Below are 21389 nucleotides of genomic sequence, written 5' to 3'. Positions count from 1 at the left end.
CAGAGCACACAAACCTCCCAAGCAAAAGGTTTTATTGATCCACAACAATCAGAATCATGACATTCTGTGACATCACTGAACACTACAGCAATGTTCGATATTTTCATCACTGCAAATTAACACAAACTTGTGAAATAAAGGGCATGTCAATGACACAATAATGGCACACGCTCTAACCTCAACTGATGCAACAAATGTGGTTCACTACGGAGGAATGTTTATTTAAAAGGCACTTTCTGCCTCATACACTTTGCAAACACATTTGAGCGTAAAATAATAGTTGCCTGTAAAGCAGCCGGCGTCTTGGTGTCATTCCACAGGTACAGAAAGAAAACCAAACGAGTAACTCAACAGGAAAGAGCGTTCATTGGCTGGATGTCTGATGACAACCTTAAATAATATGGCTAATATCCAGTATGTTGACAGTGGAGAACACAATACCATTATTCTGATACTGTACTCATTCACCACCGTTTACTTTTCTCTTCACAGTACTGATAGACTGCTTTGGCAATAGAAAAAAACTGAAAATTATTTATTTATTACTTATGCTCAGCTCTGAATAAAGCAGGAAAAGAAGCATTTTGCGTAGAAGCACGTTGTCAGTGAATGAACAATTCCTTGCGCAGCTACTTTCCTATTTATACATTCATTCTAGGCAATGTTCCGCTGCTGTGTTTGCAGATATGTAGTAGCTCCTCCAAAGTCAGATTTTGCTTTAATCCCGACCATGCGGTCAGAAGGCTGTATGTTATGACGTAGTCCACCCTGGACTCAAACTCAACCAGTGTCTCCAGTGGACACAGCGCCATCGATCTGTTTGCATAAAAATGTGTGTGTGTGTGTGTACGGGAGTGTACTGTGGAATGTGTGTCAATAGATGCGAGTACTCTCGGCAAACTCATTTCCAAATTTTGGGATTATTCCCTCAGAAGATTAGAAAGGTCGGTGAAAAACGTAAATGTTTTGGTTCGGCTGTACATCACAGGTATTATGGTTTTATGGTTCTTCCGGTCCGATGATTGAATGAACCTGATGGCTTTTTGTCGATGCACCACCACGCGCCCGCGTTCGTTAAATGGTCTCGACATGCCCCGTGTATTGTATTTCGTCAGAGAATGATTCATAACATTTGAGTCACACAAATAAAGCTGTGTGATTGGATGACAATCGATGAGTCACAATCTTTTCCTCCGTTTTCCTGCTCTTAGTTGCCACGGATGATCACGAGTTCATAGACACTTCCAGTCTTGTGAGCCTTGTCAAGATCGGGGCTGGAACAGGAGTAAAAATATTGGGAGAGTTGGTCCAGCGCGTCTCTGGGAGGGACGGGGGGTCTTTTCACATCACCATGGCGATAATACGTCTGCCATTATGCAACAGCAGTCTTCACATGTCAGAGACCTCGGACTCCTCGGGTTCTGGGTCCTTCGAACTTTCATTTGTCACAGTAACCAAGTTGGCGCTTGAACGCGTGTCCATGGCAGAGTGCATTATGGGTAGCCATAGATCATCCATGTTTGGCATCACAAATATTTTCTGTGGGAGGACAAGCAGAGGAAAGAAGCAAAGCCATCATCTACTACTCCTCTTCAAAAGCTGTCTAGTGAAGCAAAAGGGAAGGAACTACAAATTAATATACTTTTGTAACATGTAACAACTTAAAACATAAGCATAATAAAAATCGGAGAAAAATAGACTTGAAATACATCGTCCCCTGGCTATCCAACCCCACAATGTTATGTCTGGGAGCCAATGAGTGTGGGCATTTGTTGAAAGCCACGTGCATACACTTACTCACAAATGACAACAGTGAAGGCTGCAGCAGTGTGTTTTACTGGTGAAACGGTTTAGGCGGATGGTGCATAATAATAATAACCCCCCTGAGGAGTCTGGCAGGGGCAAAGGCAGATGTGTGGTAGACCTGACAGGGATAGTAGCTTGCAGGTGTAGGCAATTATCTAGAGGCAGGCGTGTCATTACATTGGATCTATGTGCATGAGGGGTGGGAAAGCCACAGGCACACTGCTTTGAAGTGCATGTAAGTGGTCATAAATTAATCCCAAAGTTGTCTTTTATTATCTAAATCCTCACGCTGAACAGTTAAGCACATTGACTTTGTCCTTGAGGGAACCTTTAGCTTCTCAGTCAAGCAGCTGAGGTCTTTAAACCAGAGCAAATTTAATAAACGCCAAGAGATGCAACATCACTTACTAACTTAATCAGCAATGCAAAGAAATTATATTCATGATGAGTCAGTTTGCGTTTTTCAGTGTTTACCTGGAATTCCTGATTGAGCTTCTTCTCAATCCAGTCAGTCACGTGAACTAAAGTGACCTCCCTCTCGCCGAGTTTAGGTCGTGCTTTCAGCTCCAGGTGAGGCGGACTCCGAAAACCATACCTGAGAACCAAGAAACATTCACGTGTAAAAAGGACATCATCTCACTCAAGCTGTAAAACAGCTTGTTCATTACATCGAGGAAATGTGTGACAAACAATCAAAAAAATATTATCATTTTTGACTAAGATAGAAGTTCATCATAAATCAAGCTTATAAAGCACACAGTGTCTACTTAAAGATAAAATATAGCACATCTTTAATTAAATACACCGTTTTGTACGCTGATTTCACCTTCATTGTTCTTAAACATTTATATTCTTTAATTGTATGCATGTCTGTATTTTCCCAGCAGGGGGCGTTGAGTTGCATTCTCAAACCAGGATCCTCATTAACTTCATCCTCCAGTCATCAACGCACTGCTCCCTGAAAGTGAACTCACCATATCCTGTCCGTGGGGGGAGGCGGGATGTTGACAGCCAGCGTCCCTCGCAACTCTTGCACCTCCACGGTGAGCAGCAGGGGCGTGTTGGACACCTCCTCCATCTTCTTCTTGATGAACTCCGTCTCGGTGGCCTTCTGGAAATACTTGGACTTGGCTATTTTGTCCACGAAGCGCATGATCTTGCTGGGCCTGTGGCCTCCCACGTAGCTACGTGAGCAGAGGATGGGAGCGGAGGAGGAGGAAGAGGAGGGGAGGCAAGGAGTGAGTCAGGTTCATTATTTATTCACAGCAGCATCTCTCGCTACTCAGCGCCCACGGCGGAGGGGCGTGACCGGGGCGCTGCGTTGAATCAGCAGCAAGCTTGCCCAACGTGTGTGGGAACGAGGGCTGAACAGTTTGCTTCAACACATTAGTGTAAATCTGTATCTGCTCCTTTTTTTTTAACTCAAGACACGGGGGGGGGGGATGCTGTTGCAACGAGACATTCGCTCACCCCTCGGCTCCCGGGAGAATGGCTTTGTCACTGAGGAGTTCTGGGGGGTCCTCCTCATCGGAGGAGCCGGCACTAGACGATTCCTCATCGCTGTCGGCCAGACAGTATGTCCGCGGCCTGGGCCTGCCTCAGACACACACACACACACACGCACAATCCGCACGCACACACAAAGACGGAACGAGCAACAGTTAAAAAACGTAAACGCATTTCTACTGATTAAAATCACAGGAAATGTGTGTGTCAAATGATTCACGCAAGAAAATAAACTGTAATCTAGATATTTGGAAACATGCGCCCAAACTCACCAGCCATTGGACAAATCCACAGAGGTACGCGTCCAGAGAGATGATTCGTACATCAAGGGGAAAAGAGGTGTAACAGAAACATAGTAAGAAGAAGAAATGATGAAAAAGCACATCTAACTAATGCAAGCTCAATTAACATCCGGCTCAGAACTGCTCAGAATAGTCCTTTAGTCACTGAGAATGTATTAAAAGGCAATGAAAACACCTCTACAGGGAGCCACTCTCTACAATCTTTTAAAATCAGCTTTGTTGCTAAGTGTCCTTGAATGCCTCACCACTCTTTCCCGTGCTCGCCGAGCCCCTCGCCCTCCTTCCCCAGACGGGCCAGGTTCATCTTGGTCTCCAGTGTCATGAGGAAGGAGCCCATGTAGGAGACCTCCAGATCAAACCACAGACCTGGACACGTAGTGAGGGAACCCGTAAGGACGTAATCACACAACCAGTATTAAAATCACTTCACATCCCTGTCAAAAGTGACCATCTCTAAATGTTTTCTCTGTGAACAACTGAGAAGCTCCTGCCTGGCGTCTAAATCCCCTGCACATCTGTCAGGAGGAGGTCCTGGCTTCTAGCAGACACTGAAAAGGTCAGCGCATGACTATCAGGCTACTTCCTGTTTGTGCACTTCTAAGGAAGCGACAGGGGGGGGGGGTGATTTAGACTCAGACCCCCGCTCGCTGTTGGCTTAATGAGCCCTAACATCTATGGCTGAAAAGTGTTTCCTTTTCCACACGAACGCTCATTGACCTGAAGCAGTGTGGCAGCAGCCTCAAAGAGAAGCTAAATGACAGCATTAAGCCAGAAGATGTCAGGCGTCCTCTAGTTGTTTCTGGTCAGAACGAGACACACTGTCCCGAATGCCTGATTCATTTCATATTGTACCAGAACCACGGACCAAATGCGTGTGTCTCTCACTGATCGCATAATATAAGTTATTGCCTAACATCAAAGTTATTGCAATATTGTACAATTATGGACAAACATCTTCCGTCTCTTTCTCACCTTCTGCTTAGACCATCCTCACTCAAACCATCTAATATTCTCTCTTGACATGTTCACGCTCACAACATAAATATAAATATATTCATATATATATTCATTTTGACTCAATGCTTCCGGCTATTTGCTTCACTATAACGGTTTCTCTTTAAAAACCACTTTAAAGCTCTACGCAAGCTTGTGTGCATTCAGTAGGCCCCGTGAATCAAATCATGTCCTCTCAACATTAAGGAGTCAGGAAGCACTCACACGCTGTCTTTCTTATCACCATCACAGTAGAAAAGCAAACATGAACAGGATATGAAATTAGGAATGTTACTATCGAAGCAAATTCAGACTTAAAGCAGTAATGAACATTGCACACTCAGATAAATAGTGAATACTTCAAATGAATAGTATAACATTTTCAATGCTTTCATACCTTTACACGGAAAACACAATCAGACAAAACCATCTTTGGACAAATCCTGATTGTTTCAAATCCACGCACTGCAACCTACTCATCGCACACATTCAATTTCAAGGAAGAAATCTGCCCCTTTGTTCGTCTCTCCGCTAAAGCACCAGTACTGATTAAAACACAACTCCAACAACATCATCCCTTCTTTTTCCTTTCTTAAGATCCCCTTTCCTCTCTTTCTCTCCCCATCCTGCAACCTGCGTAGGAATTAATTTGCTTCACATCTCTCTGTTATTTCTACATCTCTGTAAGGTTCAAGGCAGGCGGGCAGGGTGAGTCCCAAGACGTGAAGTTTAATTACTGTGGCTTAATAGAGGGAGACACGCACGGGGGCTCGATTCCAGAGCAGGGAGGGAGGGTTGGGTGGAAGAAGAAATGTCTGAGTCTAGAGGGAAGAGAAGCAAAGATAAGGAAAGACGGAGGAATGGTAAGAGAGGGAGGTGGACCAGATGGATGGATTGGTAAAAAATAGAAAAATGAGAGAATGTCTAACTATTATGTCACAAAGGCAAGAGAAATAACCGATAAAGCCCGGGTTGGGCTGAAGGATGGAGGACGGTAGGAGAAGAGCTAGAGGAGGATGGCAGGCAAATGAGAAACTGTGGGATGTAGCAGACCACAGCCGTGTGGAAAACATGCCCTTCCTACCTTGGTGGTCAACAGAGGGTTTGGAGGCATGGAGGATCTTTGGGATGGAAAAGCCCATGTCTAGCTCTGTCAAAGTCAGCTCATTCATAACATATGGCAGCTGTAAACACAGAAGTGTTAAGCGTTAAAAACATTTTGACTTGTGACTTTGACACAAACTTGCACATTCAGCGGATCTCATTGGACAAACACTTTTCTGGTAGTAGATGAATGTTTATGGAAGCTAGCACCATTACGCACCCTGATCTTACTGAGCTTCATCTGGATCTTTTTGGACACTACATTGGCCCAGTATTTCTCTCCCAGGAAGTCCCAGAATATCCTTCCCACGAAAGCGTTGACCCAGGCCTCAGGCTCCACAGGCTCCACAGGCTCCTCCGGCGTCCTCTGTACCTAAAGGACACACATACGGATATGTGCTGAAGCTTGGACCTTCTTGACTTGAGCTAAAAGGTTTGAGTAAAGTAAAATAGCAGTCAAGATGAGGCTCTTATGACCTAATGAGTACAAATACACAATATATGAACACGTTAAGATATTGAATTGATCAAAAAGTTGAATGGTCTGACTGATGGTCTGTCCGGCCAAAGCAGCAGTAGTAGCTATTAGCTATTTAGCGTGAGTGAGGCCCTTCCATGCCACGGCTTTCCTTGACATGCCAGATTGGATGTCACAATCCAGGCAACAAAACAAGGGGGTTTCGATTTGTCTCCTACCTTTTTTGCAGTTTTGGGGCTGCTCTCCGGGCTTGCTGGCCCGGGGCTGTCAGTGGCAGTCGGGGTTCTCTGTGTCTCCTGCAGGTTGATATATTTGGCCATGTAGACATTATAGTCCAACAGCATCTTCTGCCTCGTCCCTCCGGCGGAGCCACAGGGGGGCGCGGAGGAGGCCTCTCTGTGGCGAAACTGAGAAAGCTCCTCCAGGCTCCCACGGCTGCTGCTCCTGCTCTCGGCCTCCAGGCCGCCGCCAGATTGGATGCTGCTACTGCGGCTGTTGGAGGGCAAGAGGGCTAAAAGTGAAGGGGGGTGGGAAGGTGAGAGGGAAGGGGGGAGGGGTGCAGGATGGGATGAGTGGGTTAATGCGATACAATTGTGCATATTAAAATCAATGCATCATATTCCACATACATAATGCATGATCAAGTCCTTGGATGGGGCGCCTCGTCAGCATGCAGCACACGGCATCTTCCGACTCTTATTAGCACCGGAAATGGTCCTTTTCAACATAATTGCTATGTACAGTATATCCACAAAACAGGCCTGATATTTAAATCATCTCAAGTAATCCTGTTTGCCCGACACTGCCTTTTATCGCTAGACCTACACGCCGCAAGCGTTGGCCTTTGAATTGGCCATTATCCTCGCAGGCTTATATCCCACAGCGGAGACCAGTACTGTACTATGCTGCTTCGCTGTGCATGTAATCCTGCTGACCCATTCACACTCGTCTGTTCACTAGTTGAGGGGATTGTCGCTCCCTAAGCCGGGGCTTATGCGCACATCTGATGGCTGTGCAGTTACATACTCTTGGCTATTATTATTCCATCATATTTCTGGCTGTTTGCGTCTCGGTGGGCCACCCTGTACTCACCACTCTTGCAGATGCCAGGCAGGCTTCCACTTCTCCCCTCGGACTTCATTCGGGACGCCAGAAGAAATCTGCGGAACCACTCCTCCTTTTCCCGACCCGTCCTCCCAAACAGGTAGATTGTCAGATCCCCCCCTCCGGAGGCCGGCCTTTTGGGTTCCTCCGCTGATCCCGATGCCTCGACTTTCTCACATTTGTCCGTTCGCTCCAGCTTCTCGCACTGCCCCGGTAATTTCTCCTCGCAAGCGTCGGGCTTCTCCAACTGGGTCTTGGACATAAAGTCCTCCTGCTTAGCCAGCTCGATGCAAATGGGGTATTTTTTGTTCCAAACCCTCTTCCTGGCCAGGCTTTGGGGCACCAGGTTGATCTGTGGTGGACATATGGATTGAGATCATACCATCAGACGCGTTGAAAGCGAGTGCTTTGTTGTAGGACATTTAGGACAAACAAAGAAGAAACTACAAATATAATGTAACAGCATTGCCCCGAGGTGGCGAAAGCTTAAAACAGGCCATGACTCACCTCTTTATAATTCACACTGTGTTGTGTTGTATTTTACTGTCAATTGGACCATCATTTAGTCAATTAACATCATGCTGTATTGGAGAAGACTTGAAACTACCCACGGAGAACATAAACTGCAAATGTTTTCAATATTCCCTGGGGGGTAATAAATCAAGCGAGAAGCGGCGTACCGGTCATTCAGGAATGGGCCCCGATGCAAGTTTAAGGCCCGTCAGCCCTCCTGGGTGTAGCCATGTTGTACTGTAGTATAAAAGGAGGTGCTGCGACTACAAATGTAGGTAACATTCAAAACACACTCCGCATCCACAATAATGATGTAGAAAGGACCCTTTGGGGAGCCATTGAGCTCCAGGAGGAGAAGAGAAGCACGATGAAGACAGCGCCAGTGACTCCTTATGCTTCACGGTATTAGAAAGGCCTGCTTACTGTCTTCAGAGATACAAACCCATCGGGTCGTCTCCCTGCTTCACCAGACAGAAAGTTGTGTGTACAGGGTCAGTGACCGGTGATATTCACTCCATGTTCAGACACACTGTGGGACGCTGAAAACGAGCAGCTTTGCCACTGAACTTGACCTACTAGCAAACACGCACTCAGGCAAAAGCAAATACGAGGGGACGTGGGCTTGATGTGACCGTCTGTAAGGCTCAACATCAAAGACACAAATACACCGAGGGGTCAGCAGAGACACACAAACTTAACATCTGTCCTCCACACACACACACACACATTTCAGCTCCTCTCTCGCATTTCTCACTGGCCACGTGCAACCACGACCAGCGCACCTTGCTGTCGGTCAGGTCGTAGATCTTCTGGCTGACGTAGGTGACGTCGGGTTTAGGCTCGTTGTGCGTGGCGCGGCGGGAGACGTTGCGGTTGGGCTTGGACAGACGCAGGACGGAGCCCTCCAGACGGACGTACACGGAGTGGGTCAGGGTGGCGTGGTACATCTCCGGGTCGTAACTGTGGATCTCATTCATCCAGCCCTGAGGGGTTTGAAGGTGGAGGAGAAAGGGTGGAGTGTTAATTCACAGGGGGCGTAAACACATCACATCACATGCGGCTTTCCCTGTAATGATATTTTGTGTTACTAATCGGCCCACACAGACGCTAAAAACCAATATGTTGACGATTACCTCATATCACAAGGTATCGTAGGGCTCACCTCTTAAAAAAATGAATACCGGAATACAACTGTCAATCAATCTTCTTGTAGTATATTTCACAATGAGCAGCACAATGACCTCAGCAGTTGCAGCGCCACTAAGTTCACACAACGCAACAAAAGAGTGTATCGTTGTCTGCACAAGCTCTTCTTCTGGGACCACTGTGCCCTCTATGAGGCTTGGTACCCAAACGCACACACACACACACACACACACACACACGCTTACATAACTCCCTCAGCAGCTCTGAGTGAGGTTAAGTGTGAACAAGGGGCAAATGTTGCGTTAGCAGTTCTCAGTCAAATGTCAGGTTCAAAGCAGCCATCACCGGAGGAAAGGTGTAATAAAACCCAGTATGTTAATGCTGGTTCCCCTGAGGCTGCATAGACTTTAATTCTCATCCAACCTCCCACTTGATCAGTGCTCAAAGAGGCCCTGTGAGCAAAGCCAATTTCATTGAAACAACAGGGAATATCTCATTGCTTGTTTCTAGTGCGAAAGCAAAATTCAAATAAAAGGGACATCAATCCGAAACTACAATAATTCAGCTTATGCTGAAGAGTAAAACGACACGGCACGGTAAGATATAACAGACGCTGTGAGCTACAAGTGTAAACGCTGTAAGACCAACGCTGCTTTTCACATGTTTCCGTGTTGCCGTGGCAATGTTATATTGGTCACAAATAATAATCATATCATTTTATGTAATTATTCCAGCTTTGCATGTTGCTATAAAATGAATCTCCTTCTTAATATTATTATACAACAAACTACAACCACCTTCTGCAGTTTAAACGCTGAGGACAACAAATATTTAGAATATCTAAGCTCTTGACGCATTGCCATCTATCGTTACCTTTGCCCGGCATTCTCTGCCAGACCAAACTTCTGCACTCGTCCTCTGATAAATGAGTATCCTGTATGAGGATAACCTTCACACGTGACCAGAGCATCAACATGTAACAGATTATACGGACTCTTGGCTGTATAGAACTTTGTGATTAATGCATGTTTGCCTTCACATTTGTGACCGTCTGATAAATATGGGCAATGAATGCATCTAAAAAATGGAATTAATTATGCTGCAGTTATGCTATCAATATGTTTGTACTAGCCCTCGAGCCAGTGAATCAAGGGCACCCGCTGCTCTTTGAGGAGTTTTGATGTCGCATAGCAACAGCTGCGAACCATGCCGAGCTTGGTCTCACCTTGAAGGTTCCCGGTTCCTTGATATCCAGCTGGGCCACGTTCCAGGGCTTCATCCTCCGCCTCCCTCTTGTTGTCGCTGACGAGGAGCGCCGAGGAGAGGACAGCCAGAGGACCAGCAAGGCCAACATGAACCCGGCGACTATCCCGTGCACCACCGCACACACGTACGGAGGCACTGGTAGAACTATGTACCAGTAGACCAACTGTGTCAGGAAGATGAGGCCGGTGACTGGCACAGCCTCCGCCTCCTCTTCCTCCTCCTCCTCCTCTGTGTCAAGTTCACTACACAGCCCGGTGCTACCAGCGCGGGGCTGCCGGGAGGCGGGACGGTCCCCGTCTGGCGTTTCCGTATCGGTGCACAACTCAAAGTCTTCGCTGTACAGTTCACAGAAGTCCTCGTCTTCCTGTCGGGCCACCAGGGCCGACATGGAGCAGCGGCCCAGAGTGAGGGAAGGGGATTTGGGGAAAGTGAACGACGGGGCCCGGGTGAGGGTCGTGGCTGGCGCCAGCGACGGAAAGGAAAGAAAAACTGAGTCGGGACCCTTCCCGGCGGGGCCGCCGCCGTCCTCCTCCACCCCTTCCTCCTCCTTGATGCTGTAGCTGTTGGTACCTTCCGCGTGTCCGTTTACCGCCGTCCCTCCGCTGAGCTCCGACGCGCTGGAGGACAGCGATTTGGCTCGATGAGTGGCGACGGCTCCCGCACCGGACTCGTCCCCCATGATCTTACTGAAAAGCTGCAGCGGGTCCGACATCACCTCCGACAGCCGTCGCTTGGTGTCCTCTATCCTGGCCTCCACCTCTTGGACCTTGAAGAAAGACCTGCCATCTGGGGAGGTGATGGGCGAGGAGGGCGCCGTTTTGGAGTCTCCGCCTGCCTGTGTGACGATGACGGGGCTGGAGCACAAGCGGGGCTGGGAGAACTGTTTGAAGAGCTGCATGTTGCGAGGTGGAGGCCGCTGGGACGGCTGCTGGTGAGGGGAGTGATGGAGATAGTGGTGAAGAGGCCCCTCCTGGTGTTCAGCCTTCGATGTGTCCGTGGAAAGAGACTTAACAAAAGATTTCATCAGGTGACGGTGGCGCGCCTGCGAGGGTGCGGCGGCGGCGGGAGCAGGAGCGGTTTCCCGGGACTCGACCTCATTGGACAGGGACCGGACGAGGCTGAGGAAAGGCTTGGAGGACGACAGCGCGGCAGACTTGCAGGGGGAGGAGGAGCCGGAGCTCGTGGACGGGGGATTGGCCGAGGGTCGTTCGGAGGGCCAGGAGGAGCTGGCGGGAGGGTTGGAGCTCAGGTGGGGCTGCGTGGAGCTGGGGATGATAGTTATAGCTGGGGAGGGTGAGTGTGGGTCCGAGGGCCGCACCGACAATGTGGTGGATGAGACGGGGAGTACAGCAGCTCCGAAGGAGGTCTCGCCACCTGCAGGTACAAACCGCAGATCCTCTCCGGCCTCCAGGCCCGTGGCGACGGACCGCTCGTCGGCCCCCGCAGCCTCCAGACCTCGAAGACCCCCGCGGCCACCCAGCTCGCATTCAGCCCCAGCCGATCCGAGAGGCGCGCCGTAGAGCTCCTCTTCCTCGTCGTCTTCCTCTTTCCCCAGAGCAGAGAAGTGGATGGTGATGGTGTCCCGAGAGAGGGAGCGCTGCACCTGCAGCTTGGGTCCCGGGGCGTGACGGGGGGGAGGAGTGTCACCATGCTGCCCACTACCCCTGCTGCTGCTGCTGCCCTGACTGCTCATCACCACCCTGCACGAGGCTCACAGCCTGCGGGAGACGAGGAGGCGGAAGCAGGACACTCGGTTAACAACCACAGAGACATCGGTAGGGGGGAAAAAACGGAAGTTGACAAACCGCAGCACAAATCAGCAATTTGATTAATTAAATTGATTCCCACATTGTCCGCACAGTCTCCATAACACACACACAACAGGAGAGAACAGGCCAGCAGCTCTCCATTCATTCTAATGTGAGTAGACTGGACAGGTGTGCCGTTGCCCCCCGATCCATTAGCCCTCCTTATGCAAGGCTTCAGCCTGTCTCTGTCTTACCAGCAGCCTAGTCACTCACAAACGCCCGCTATGGCAACATGATTAATGGGTGACTTCAGAACACGTGAGCCTGGAGGAGACGGGCCTTCAGCATTTCAGCTGTATTTAAACCCCCCCTCTAGACGGGAGGCAGACTGCAGCTGGCTAAATGCTCCGAGGTGGGGAAGACGAGACAGAAGAAAAAAAAAAAAGAAACGATGCTTGTCTAACCTGGCGAATCCAAAAACCACTCTTTGTCCGTATCGAAATATCAATTTGTGCAACTTTAAACGGATTTTCTTTCATTCATTTGTACTAATAAAAAAATATATATTTTTATAATTGTATATCAATAGCAAAAATATTGCTCTGATAATGCTCCTTTAATTTCTTGTGTCCATCATTTAGTCCTTAAGTTGAACATCCAACCGTCATGTATTGCATTATTTCTTTTTATGGGATCGTAAAAAGCATAAACATATACATAAATAAACACAAACCCTCCCCCACCCACACATAACAATTTGCAGGACATGATCACACAACAAAGCAGCTGTGAGGCTCCAGCGATCACGGGAACAAGGCGTCTATTGTTGAGTCTCAACGCGGCGGAACGGCAGTCGCTCATTACCCGGGCGATTCCACGTTAATGAGTTATTATGCCTGTTTGGTCTTCCACATCGCATTGAGTCCATCATCCACGGTTAGCGCTATCAAAGAGGCAGGGCCAAACAAACACACACACACACACACACACACAAAGTCCCTCTGCTTGCACTTGATAGAAGTGTCCCCGTAATGAAAGGAGGAGGGAAACTACAGAGCAGTGAGCTTGTGCGAGCAGAAATGACTCGCCCCATCGGTTGGCTGAGCTTCTGTCAGAGACAAGCTTTTTGGATGGTGGGATTCACTTGAAGGAAACCGGGAGGATGACACAGAGGAGGGGAGGGCCGAAGCGAGGAGAGGAGGGAGGAGGCGAGTGAGTGGGGAGACGGAGGTGGGTGCTGTCGTCATGAACGTCTGAAGGACGGATTAAAGCGCGGCGGCGAAGGTCGACAGGGTGAACCAAGGAGGAGGAGACAGGTTTCAGGGAGCGTGCGGACAAAAGACCCCAAATCATGCAAATGTCATCCCGCTGAAACGTCTAGTTCTAAGGTTAAGCAGCGCTGTGTTCCGCTTGGGTCCTTAGCGTCCATTTGTATGCAAAACTGAAAAGGCGACGATGATTTCGACTGAAAGAAAAGCAATCAGCATCCACTTGATGATGTATATATTGTTCATTTTAAAGCACAACTGCAAACTCTTTACTCTCTGGTTCCATGTTTTGTGAATACAAACATGTGGTGCATATCTTTCAAAGCAACTGAACGATAATCTTAAATAAAGGGCTATAAATAAAATTAAAATAAAATCCTTTACTTTTTCTGTTTCACACAACCATTTAGAAGTAACTGATAGCAACGTACAGTAATTTGAATGAATATGCCTCACATACAGCCCAACAAATGATGAGCTGAGCACTAAAAACACGCTGGGAACGTGTCCAGTTTCAGATGGGAGCACACCCACAGTTTTAGTTCTTTCCTCTCCTCGGTGCACCGCTGCCATTAAATGGATCTCAATTAATCAAGGCAAGCAGGGCCACTCTAATCAGCTGGGGCACGGGGGGGGGGGTCAAAGTAGCTGGGAATGAAGGGATGAAATAAGAGGGCAAAGAGACAGGGGGGAACGAACAGGGATGGAACGCAAACACAGCGGACTGACGAGAAAAGCAGAAGATAGAATACAACAAAAAACTACTTTGTGAAAAAAGTGTTTAGGGAATATTATTTCTTATCAAAAAATAGGTCACCTTCCCGGTTCAACTCAACATACATGCAGGCAATTTAAATGTACACGCGTCTTCATCACTGGGCACAGATGGGGAAAGTGGTGCTGATGCGGGGAGAAGAGGAGGGAGGTACACAGTGGAGAGAGATGGAGGTGCATTAATGGTCAACGTGGTTTGTGCTGCCTTCAGCAGAATGAGTCTCGCTCTTCTCTCAGCCGAACACTGTATTCAACTTTTGAAGAGTGAAGAAGCACACTTAATCGATTTAACCCCTCCAGCTTGTTTTATCCAGTCGGGGTGACAGGTGCTGCAGCAAATCCCATTCGTGCCTTCTTTTCAGTCTCTCTTTCTGCCTGGACACAATATCCCTCCTTTGTGTAGATACACAGTCTCACAACGATTGAGGCCCAGAGGAGCAACCGGGTATTATATTTACAGATTAGGATTGTCAGTGTTGAAGTCAGGAGAAACACGTAGAGGTTCATTGAAGCAAAAGTTTGATATTTTTGTGTTTCACTTTCTGGTGGATGGATGAGAAGCTGGATACTCGATACTGTAAAGTAGGAAGCTACAGCCAGAAATTGTATGTTTTTAACTGCTGCAGGGCATTTTGTTTATTTGTTTCGGTCCTTGGTTCCATTTTGTGGCGCCAATCGTTCTTCCCCCACGGTGGGTTTGGTGTGACGCGCCGCGTGTTACGTCTCTATGATCGATAGCTCGTGCTCAACACCAGGATTAGAGGACATGTCTATTGATTATGAATGAGCTGTTACATCGGTGTGTTTATGAATCCCAGTTTGACCCCACTGAGGTTATAGAGAGATGGGGGGTGAAATGTGAAATGTGAAAGAGAATAAATGAAGATTGTGAAAACAAAGTCTTGCAGCTTTTGAGCATTGAAGTCCTAACATAAAAATATGCAGAAGCAGCAATTTTATCTTTGGTATTCTTCTCTTTGTAAGTCCAACAACAACAATAAATAAGCTAATGTGGCCTAAAGCGGAGCAACACAAATCTAGTAAAGAACCTCCAATCAAGAATTTAGTATTTATTTTCAAAACCAACTCAATGACACCAGTTGAGTCACCAATGACAATGACAATGATGATGATGATGATGAAAAATCTGTGACATTTCTCTTTGTGCTAAGCTAAAAGACATATGTGTACAGGTTTAAATGCGTGGATAAATGCCAATGACTCAACAGTTACTGTTTTTCCTGCCTCTGATGGAAATGACACACTTACATCTTTGCAATGACGAGGACAACGTGGGCTGCAATGTCCATGCCAGGCCACCGAAATCTCTGCCGAGCCCAAAAGGAACGGATAGTTCTCCTTAAGTAACAGGGTGCTGATGTGATCTGATGCGTCAGCGAGCGTCGAGGACAGAGCGACGTGACCTCCGCTGAAGGACGTGAACTTAGGGACCACCAAGGGAGGATCAAACAGGAAAGTAAAAACGAGGAGGGGTGAATGGTGGCGTCAGGAGCATACTGAGCAGATGGCCGTGTGAAAAATGGGGCAGGAGGGAGATGGAGAGCGAGTCGAGGAAGGAAACAAGTCGGCGAGGCAGTAAAAGGGGACGGGTGACAGGGGGGAGATTTGATCGGGTGAGACAGAGAGATTCAGGATGAGCACAGGATGCGCACACACACACACACACACACACAGAAAGAGAAAGGCTGGTAGAGCAGTTGATGTCACTAACACACACACATTTACTCACCAACAAGCACGCACACAGAAAGGAGCTCCTTGGTCCCGTGACGTGTGCAGTTGCCTGGATGTGCATGAACGCAAACAAAAGTGACACAAAAGGGGGGAGCGGAGGAGCAGAGGAGCCGGGTAACGAGCAGAGAGCACCTGACGCAGAGGAAGACAAATAGAAGAAGACACAATGGCTAGGGGACATTACACACAGCAGACCGCCTCCAGGTCAACTCTGCACAGGCCTTGTCTCCTGCACCTCCACCGTCATCACCAGCGCCATGGTCATACCACACACACACACACTGTGCACGTGTATTTGTAAATGTACCGTAATACGACGACCATCTCACCAGAATATATTCATTTAACTAACAGAGAAGACAAAAATATTTACATTTGGGAAACTGGAGCCAGTGAATTGTTGTCATTTCAATGATAAAGTGTATAAAATGCCTACCTACTAATTAATGTAAAGCTAATGCCATTTGACTTGTTCTATCGGCTCATTTCCCATCAGCTCGTATTGAATTCCGTGCAATAAAACATTTAAATAGGAAAATTTCAAAGAAAATTGGATTCCCCAGCCAGCCTTTACGGACCGTTTGGGCGGAGCAGCTCCAGTACGGGACTCCATCATTACAAAGAGGCAGTAAACAACACTGACACCATTACTGTGTGACGCGTCAATACGCCCGCTGGAACAATTTATTTCTGTGACAGCGACAGACCTCGAGCCTCCGGATGCACACGTGAACGCACCAAACTGCAACACAACGCAGTGCTCAGCCCATCGACCGGCAGCGTCCGAGCAGCGCGGCAACGGAAACTCACAACGAAGAGGAGTCGAAATAAAACGACAGTAAAACAACAGCCGGGGAGATGAAGAGCACTCACGCAGCTCGGCTGGATCAGACCGGTTATCTTCGCCCCTCCGTCTCTAACCCAGAATCCAGCGGCAAACATCAAACCCTGCCGTGCAGATCGGCTGGTGGTTGCCATGCCAACGGTGATGCTTTCATCTTTTTTTTTTTCTTTCTCCACACTCATCCCCGCGTCCTTTTGTTCGCCATGGCAGTTCCCTCCACACTTCACAAACCCTGGTCTCCCCGGAGTGCGTGGAGTGTTTGTTCAAATCTTCAGTGAACGGTTCTCAGTGTGTGTGTGTGTGTGTGTGTGTAAGATGCGTAGGCGCTAAACCACCTAAGAGCACCAAAGAGAATGGATGAAGCTTAGATCTACCTTTTTGAGGCCAGTGAGAGACGGAGAGATCGTGCGTTGGTTCATAATGTGGCTGTCCCTTCTCAAAATGCAAAAAGAGACGACCTCTGATCAATAACCTCTGATTATGCCGGTCGACATCAGTACGCTTCCCTCCGGACATCTTCAGCTGTTGACTCTTCCACTCAGTGTTAAATTACAAGCTGGTGAATTGCCAAAGTGGCGCCACACGGGTTTTCGCGCTTTGCTCCTGTAATTAGCGGGTTTGCCATCGAATATCGATGTGCGGTGCCGCCGAACGATCAAAAGGCGAAGGAACGCACAGTCTTAAACAAAGACACCCAAACATATCAAACAAATGTATAATCTATGTGAAAGCTGCTTGACAGCCTGCAAACCCGCCGGAAGATTTGGTATTAGTCGTAATCCAGCGTTTTTTACATGATGAATGGAGGGATGGAGGCGTGGGCGACATTAGAAATGTTGTTATCCTTTCTGAACACCAGGAATAGGTGGTGCTGAAATGCGAGGGAGCCGGGAACGCCATGGTACGCATCAGGAGAACACCCTGCGGTAAGTAGGAGAGGAGCGTAAGAGAAACACATTTGGGTTTTGACAGTGACGCGCCACACAATACATGCAGAATTAGCGTGTGAGTTACACAAAATGACAGCGGGTGGAAACCTGTAATCTTTCCCGTATCAGATATCTGAAAAGGCAGCAGCAGTGAGTGAGTGAGTTAGAGACGCAGACTTTTCTCCAAGATCTCAAGAAGTAGAAACAACCCTGATGGTTGTCAGATAGCATCTAAGGTCATGCAGAATCATGCGGAAACCCGACAGATGCGGTATCATTGTAGCGTACGCTTAACATGCCCAGGAGGAAGTAACACTTTCTCTACCTCAAGTGTCACGAACGGCAAATGCATAATCGCATGGATGCATGTTCGGGGTCACAACGGGTTTTATCACTCTGAAAAAGCTTGCGATGGGAAGTTTTGGCCCGGCTGAAGTACACCTCTGGCTTGCAAACAGTGTGTAGTCAGTGTGTAGTGCAATATTTGTTTGTAATCTACTCTCCCAAGACGATTAACTTCCTGTTTGACAAGATAGCTGCAATAAGAGGAAAGCACCACTCATTCGTTTTTCTCCCTCTCTTTCTCAAGTGGTTCAATGCTTGGTCAACACACGCACACACACACACACACACACACACACACACACACACACACACACGCGCACTGCAGCCATTAGCTGTGTCCCCTGCGGCTGCTCGTCACAGTGACAACCACCTGTGGCTTTTCCATTGTAACTCCTGAATGCATTCGTGTGGTTGTGTCGTCCTTCCACATCCACCGTAAGCAAAGTGACGCTTCTTGCAGCATCGTATGCGTCTGCCACCGTTTGGTTTTGGCAGATTATCGTGGCAGATTATTGCATTTCACCAGAACCCAGAGCACGGTGACACGTGCAATGTGTCGCCGTCCTTGCGGCCTTGACTTCCTGCAGTCAGAGCAGTTAAAACGTATCAAAGACTATTGCAGAAATCGGACATGAAATGAGCTCACCTCTCGTACCTTCTTCTCGAACATATCAGACAAACTTTGGATGGCTCTTTCCTTGACATGTGTCCCTTTCTCAGTAGAGCAGTTAATAGGCAGAATTGTCAACACCTCAGCCAGAGATACAGATTATTTGACTGTTTGATTGCTGTTGGGATGCACCGGTTCAAACCACAAAGAGGGCACAACATTTATTTTAAAAATGTGAGCTGCCGTTGAACTTGAAAGTTTAAAAGCCTGCAGCACACACAGACTTCTCTAGCTTTGGATTTTTATTTTTATACTGCAGTGTTTGTGCATGAAGGCCTCGCGGCAGAGCTATCAAGTCTCTTTTTATCCAAACAAAAGCCTATTCAGGTGGGTCAGCTGCTACTGTTTGCTCTCACCGTCACAGCGATTTGTGTAATTACAGTACGGAATACGTGGGTATTTAATCATAAAAGCAGAATTTGGAAATATATTCAAGCATATTCAACATTCACGTGCATATGTTAGAGATGGGAATGAGGTTGGGGGGGTTTGAGGGAGAGAAGTCCAGATGAAGGGGACATGATTACAGCAATGTAAGGCAGCGAGGTAGGAGGCTGTCGTCTGAGGCCTTGGATTGATTCCACCACCTCCCACACACACACACACACACACACACACACACACACACATACACACACACACGCGGTCAAAGCAGCGGAGAAGTCTCACCTTGAGATTTCAGAGGCATTCGATCTCCTCTGGCAGCACAACTTGCAGCCGTGGTGCTAGCATGCCTAGAAAAACACAGACGGACGCATTTTGTTTAATGGTTAGCGCACAACCGTCATGTGCTTTCAAAGCAACAGCTGTTTCACTGTGAACAACCAAAACAGCCTCAACGTCATATTGGATCGGTACAATCACCTCCACATAATGTAGGACATTTATTCACACCTGTGTTAAAAGCCACAATACAACTCCGTCAGAAAACCAACACACAAGAGACCACAGAGCAGATAAAAACTCCCTCCGAATGATCCAACAGGCTAAGCAACGTTGTCCCGGCCTACGTGGGCTATCCCTGGAATAAAGAGGGGATTAGGGCGTAATTAGGTGGCACACAGATAAAAGTCCCGGGGCGATCGATGATGTCTCATGTGGCCTGCTGCTGGACAGGGGGGACCGAGGAGGAGAGAGGGGGGTCGAGCTCACCAAGTAGACCGGTGCAGTTTAGTGAAGAGCCGCGGATCCGCCAGCCGCCTGCCTACCTGCCAGGAGTCCACCACACAGCTGGGATGGACCACACCATCCAAACCCAGAGGATCTGACAGCTGAAAAAGCTCCAAGGCCCGTTAACAGGGAGGTGGCACCCTGACAGCTTCATTCCATGGGGTGTCTCTTTATGCTTTTCTATTATTAACACTAGGAATCACAGATATTGGCTCCCTCAGGCTCCATCCCGCCCCCTTTGTTCCCCTCAGAGACCGCGCTGATTTACCACTTCAGCGTAACACACAACCCGCGGCCTGAACAGCTGATACAACACAACAAACTAAAAGGGGGGCGGGGGAGAAGAAAGGAAAACCTTAATAACCTTACCGTAGTTATCGCACGCCTCCCCCTCCCCCCTCCCTCCCCACTGTGCAGGCTGTGGTTCTGCGAGGTGCGATGATCGGATCCGTGCGTGAGGACAGACCTGTGCACCCGGAGAGAGAGAGAGAGTCCACGGCAGACACACACTGCCCAAACCTGATCTCCCCTTTCCCGACGCGACGTTTTTTTTTTTAATGCCAGGGCGTGTGTTGTATTGTTGAATGGGCGATATCCGGCGCCCCGCCCCCTTTGTCGCCCCCCCCCCCCTCTTCAAACGCTACTCACAGCCCAAAAGACGCGTCCCATCGTCGGCTTTCCGGCTGATTCACATTTTGTTGTGCTGCTGCAGGAGAGTGTGAATCGCGTCATGGCGTTGCAGCATGCACACCCGACGCGGATCCCCCCCCCAATAAGAAGCACTAAGAGCCCCCCCCCCCCCCCCGCGCGTCTCCCCTTAATAGCGACTAGCTGCAGGTAAACACACCACCATCATCCTTTTGTAGGTGGATGTCATTCAAACTGCAACGGCCGTAGAGAGAGAAGCCGCAGACGCAACCTACCCCAGGATGGATTTAGCTGGCTGCCGGTAACGTTCGATCCGAAACCCGGCCGGTTCGTTCTATTCAGTATTCGCTTGAATAAGTCGCCCCCTAGCGGCGCGAGGCGGTGCTCGCATCCGCACTGAGCGCACGGAGGCGTCGGCGCGCACAGCCACCTGTGACATAAGAGTTTGTGAGCGTGAACCCCGGTGGATCGGAGTCGGGGAGAGGGATCCATCTGGTGGACACTGCCACTGATACAGTACATGTTTGGTGAATAGGAACCAGCACTTTATTCTCCACCCTTTTCTCTTAATTTATTTTCTTAATCTGACCGACGCCTTGTTTTTCGCCACTTTAAATTATACGCGCTACAAATAAAGCTGCCTTGCTCTTTTCTCTATGTTGCTCATATTCACAGTGTTTCCCTAAAATACAAGTGACTTACTCCTCAAAATGTTTTAACGGCCATATTTGGTTATATTTAGTAAGTCATATTTGATGACCTGACTTCACAAATCTTTCAAATGCGTGTATCACTATTTATTTAGTTTTTTTTTTAATATTTATTTATTGTTATCAAAGTGTGCCTGCAAACTATATCTAAATGCACTTGTTTAACAGGGTGATGAACGTGAAGACCTGCAGGACTCTGCTAAAAAAAAACATTCACGGGATGCGGATTAACAGCGCCACCCGCTGGACACTCCGCGCAAGCACATTTTAGATTTGGTTTATAGATTCCACAAATAGCGTAGTGAGTATC

The 21389-nt window shown here is 48.1% G+C and overlaps 1 protein-coding gene across 7 annotated transcripts; it reads right to left on the bottom strand.

Moving 5' to 3' along the window:
• Positions 1-15: 15 nt before the first annotated feature.
• tex2 (testis expressed 2) lies at positions 16-20722 on the bottom strand. Of its 7 annotated transcripts, none has more exons than XM_078083833.1 (13): positions 20645-20722; positions 19221-19285; positions 10178-11936; positions 8589-8789; positions 7282-7645; positions 6408-6700; positions 5932-6084; positions 5692-5791; positions 3860-3980; positions 3277-3399; positions 2781-2990; positions 2281-2401; positions 16-1539 (listed from the first exon to the last, which is right to left on the bottom strand). In XM_078083833.1, the coding sequence occupies exons 3-13, from the start codon at positions 11909-11911 to the stop codon at positions 1390-1392; spliced, it is 3570 nt and encodes a 1189-aa protein (XP_077939959.1). In that variant the 5' UTR covers positions 11912-11936; positions 19221-19285; positions 20645-20722; the 3' UTR covers positions 16-1389. The 7 variants fall into 7 exon arrangements, with proteins under 7 accessions (XP_077939959.1, XP_077939962.1, XP_077939958.1 ...); XM_078083836.1 differs by having other exon boundaries at positions 20370-20658; XM_078083832.1 differs by having other exon boundaries at positions 20091-20648.
• Between the last annotated feature and the right edge of the window lie 667 nt (positions 20723-21389).

Source organism: Gasterosteus aculeatus, chromosome 11 (genome assembly GCF_964276395.1).
Source record: "Gasterosteus aculeatus chromosome 11, fGasAcu3.hap1.1, whole genome shotgun sequence".
In the NCBI taxonomy this organism is placed as follows: Eukaryota; Metazoa; Chordata; class Actinopteri; order Perciformes; family Gasterosteidae; genus Gasterosteus; species Gasterosteus aculeatus.
The sequence above is the reverse complement of the archived record's forward strand: the minus strand, read 5'-3'. Positions and strand labels throughout refer to the sequence as shown.

Coding starts and splice junctions, on each gene's coding strand:
- tex2 (XM_078083833.1), bottom strand. CDS start 11,911: ATGAGCAGTCAGGGCAGCAGCAGCAGCAGGGGTAGTGGGCAGCATGGT. Junction 7,646..8,588: donor ACGACCTGACCGACAGCAAG/GTGCGCTGGTCG, acceptor TGTCCACCACAG/ATCAACCTGGTGCCCCAAAG. Junction 2,991..3,276: donor ATTCTCCCGGGAGCCGAGGG/GTGAGCGAATGT, acceptor CTGCTCACGTAG/CTACGTGGGAGGCCACAGGC.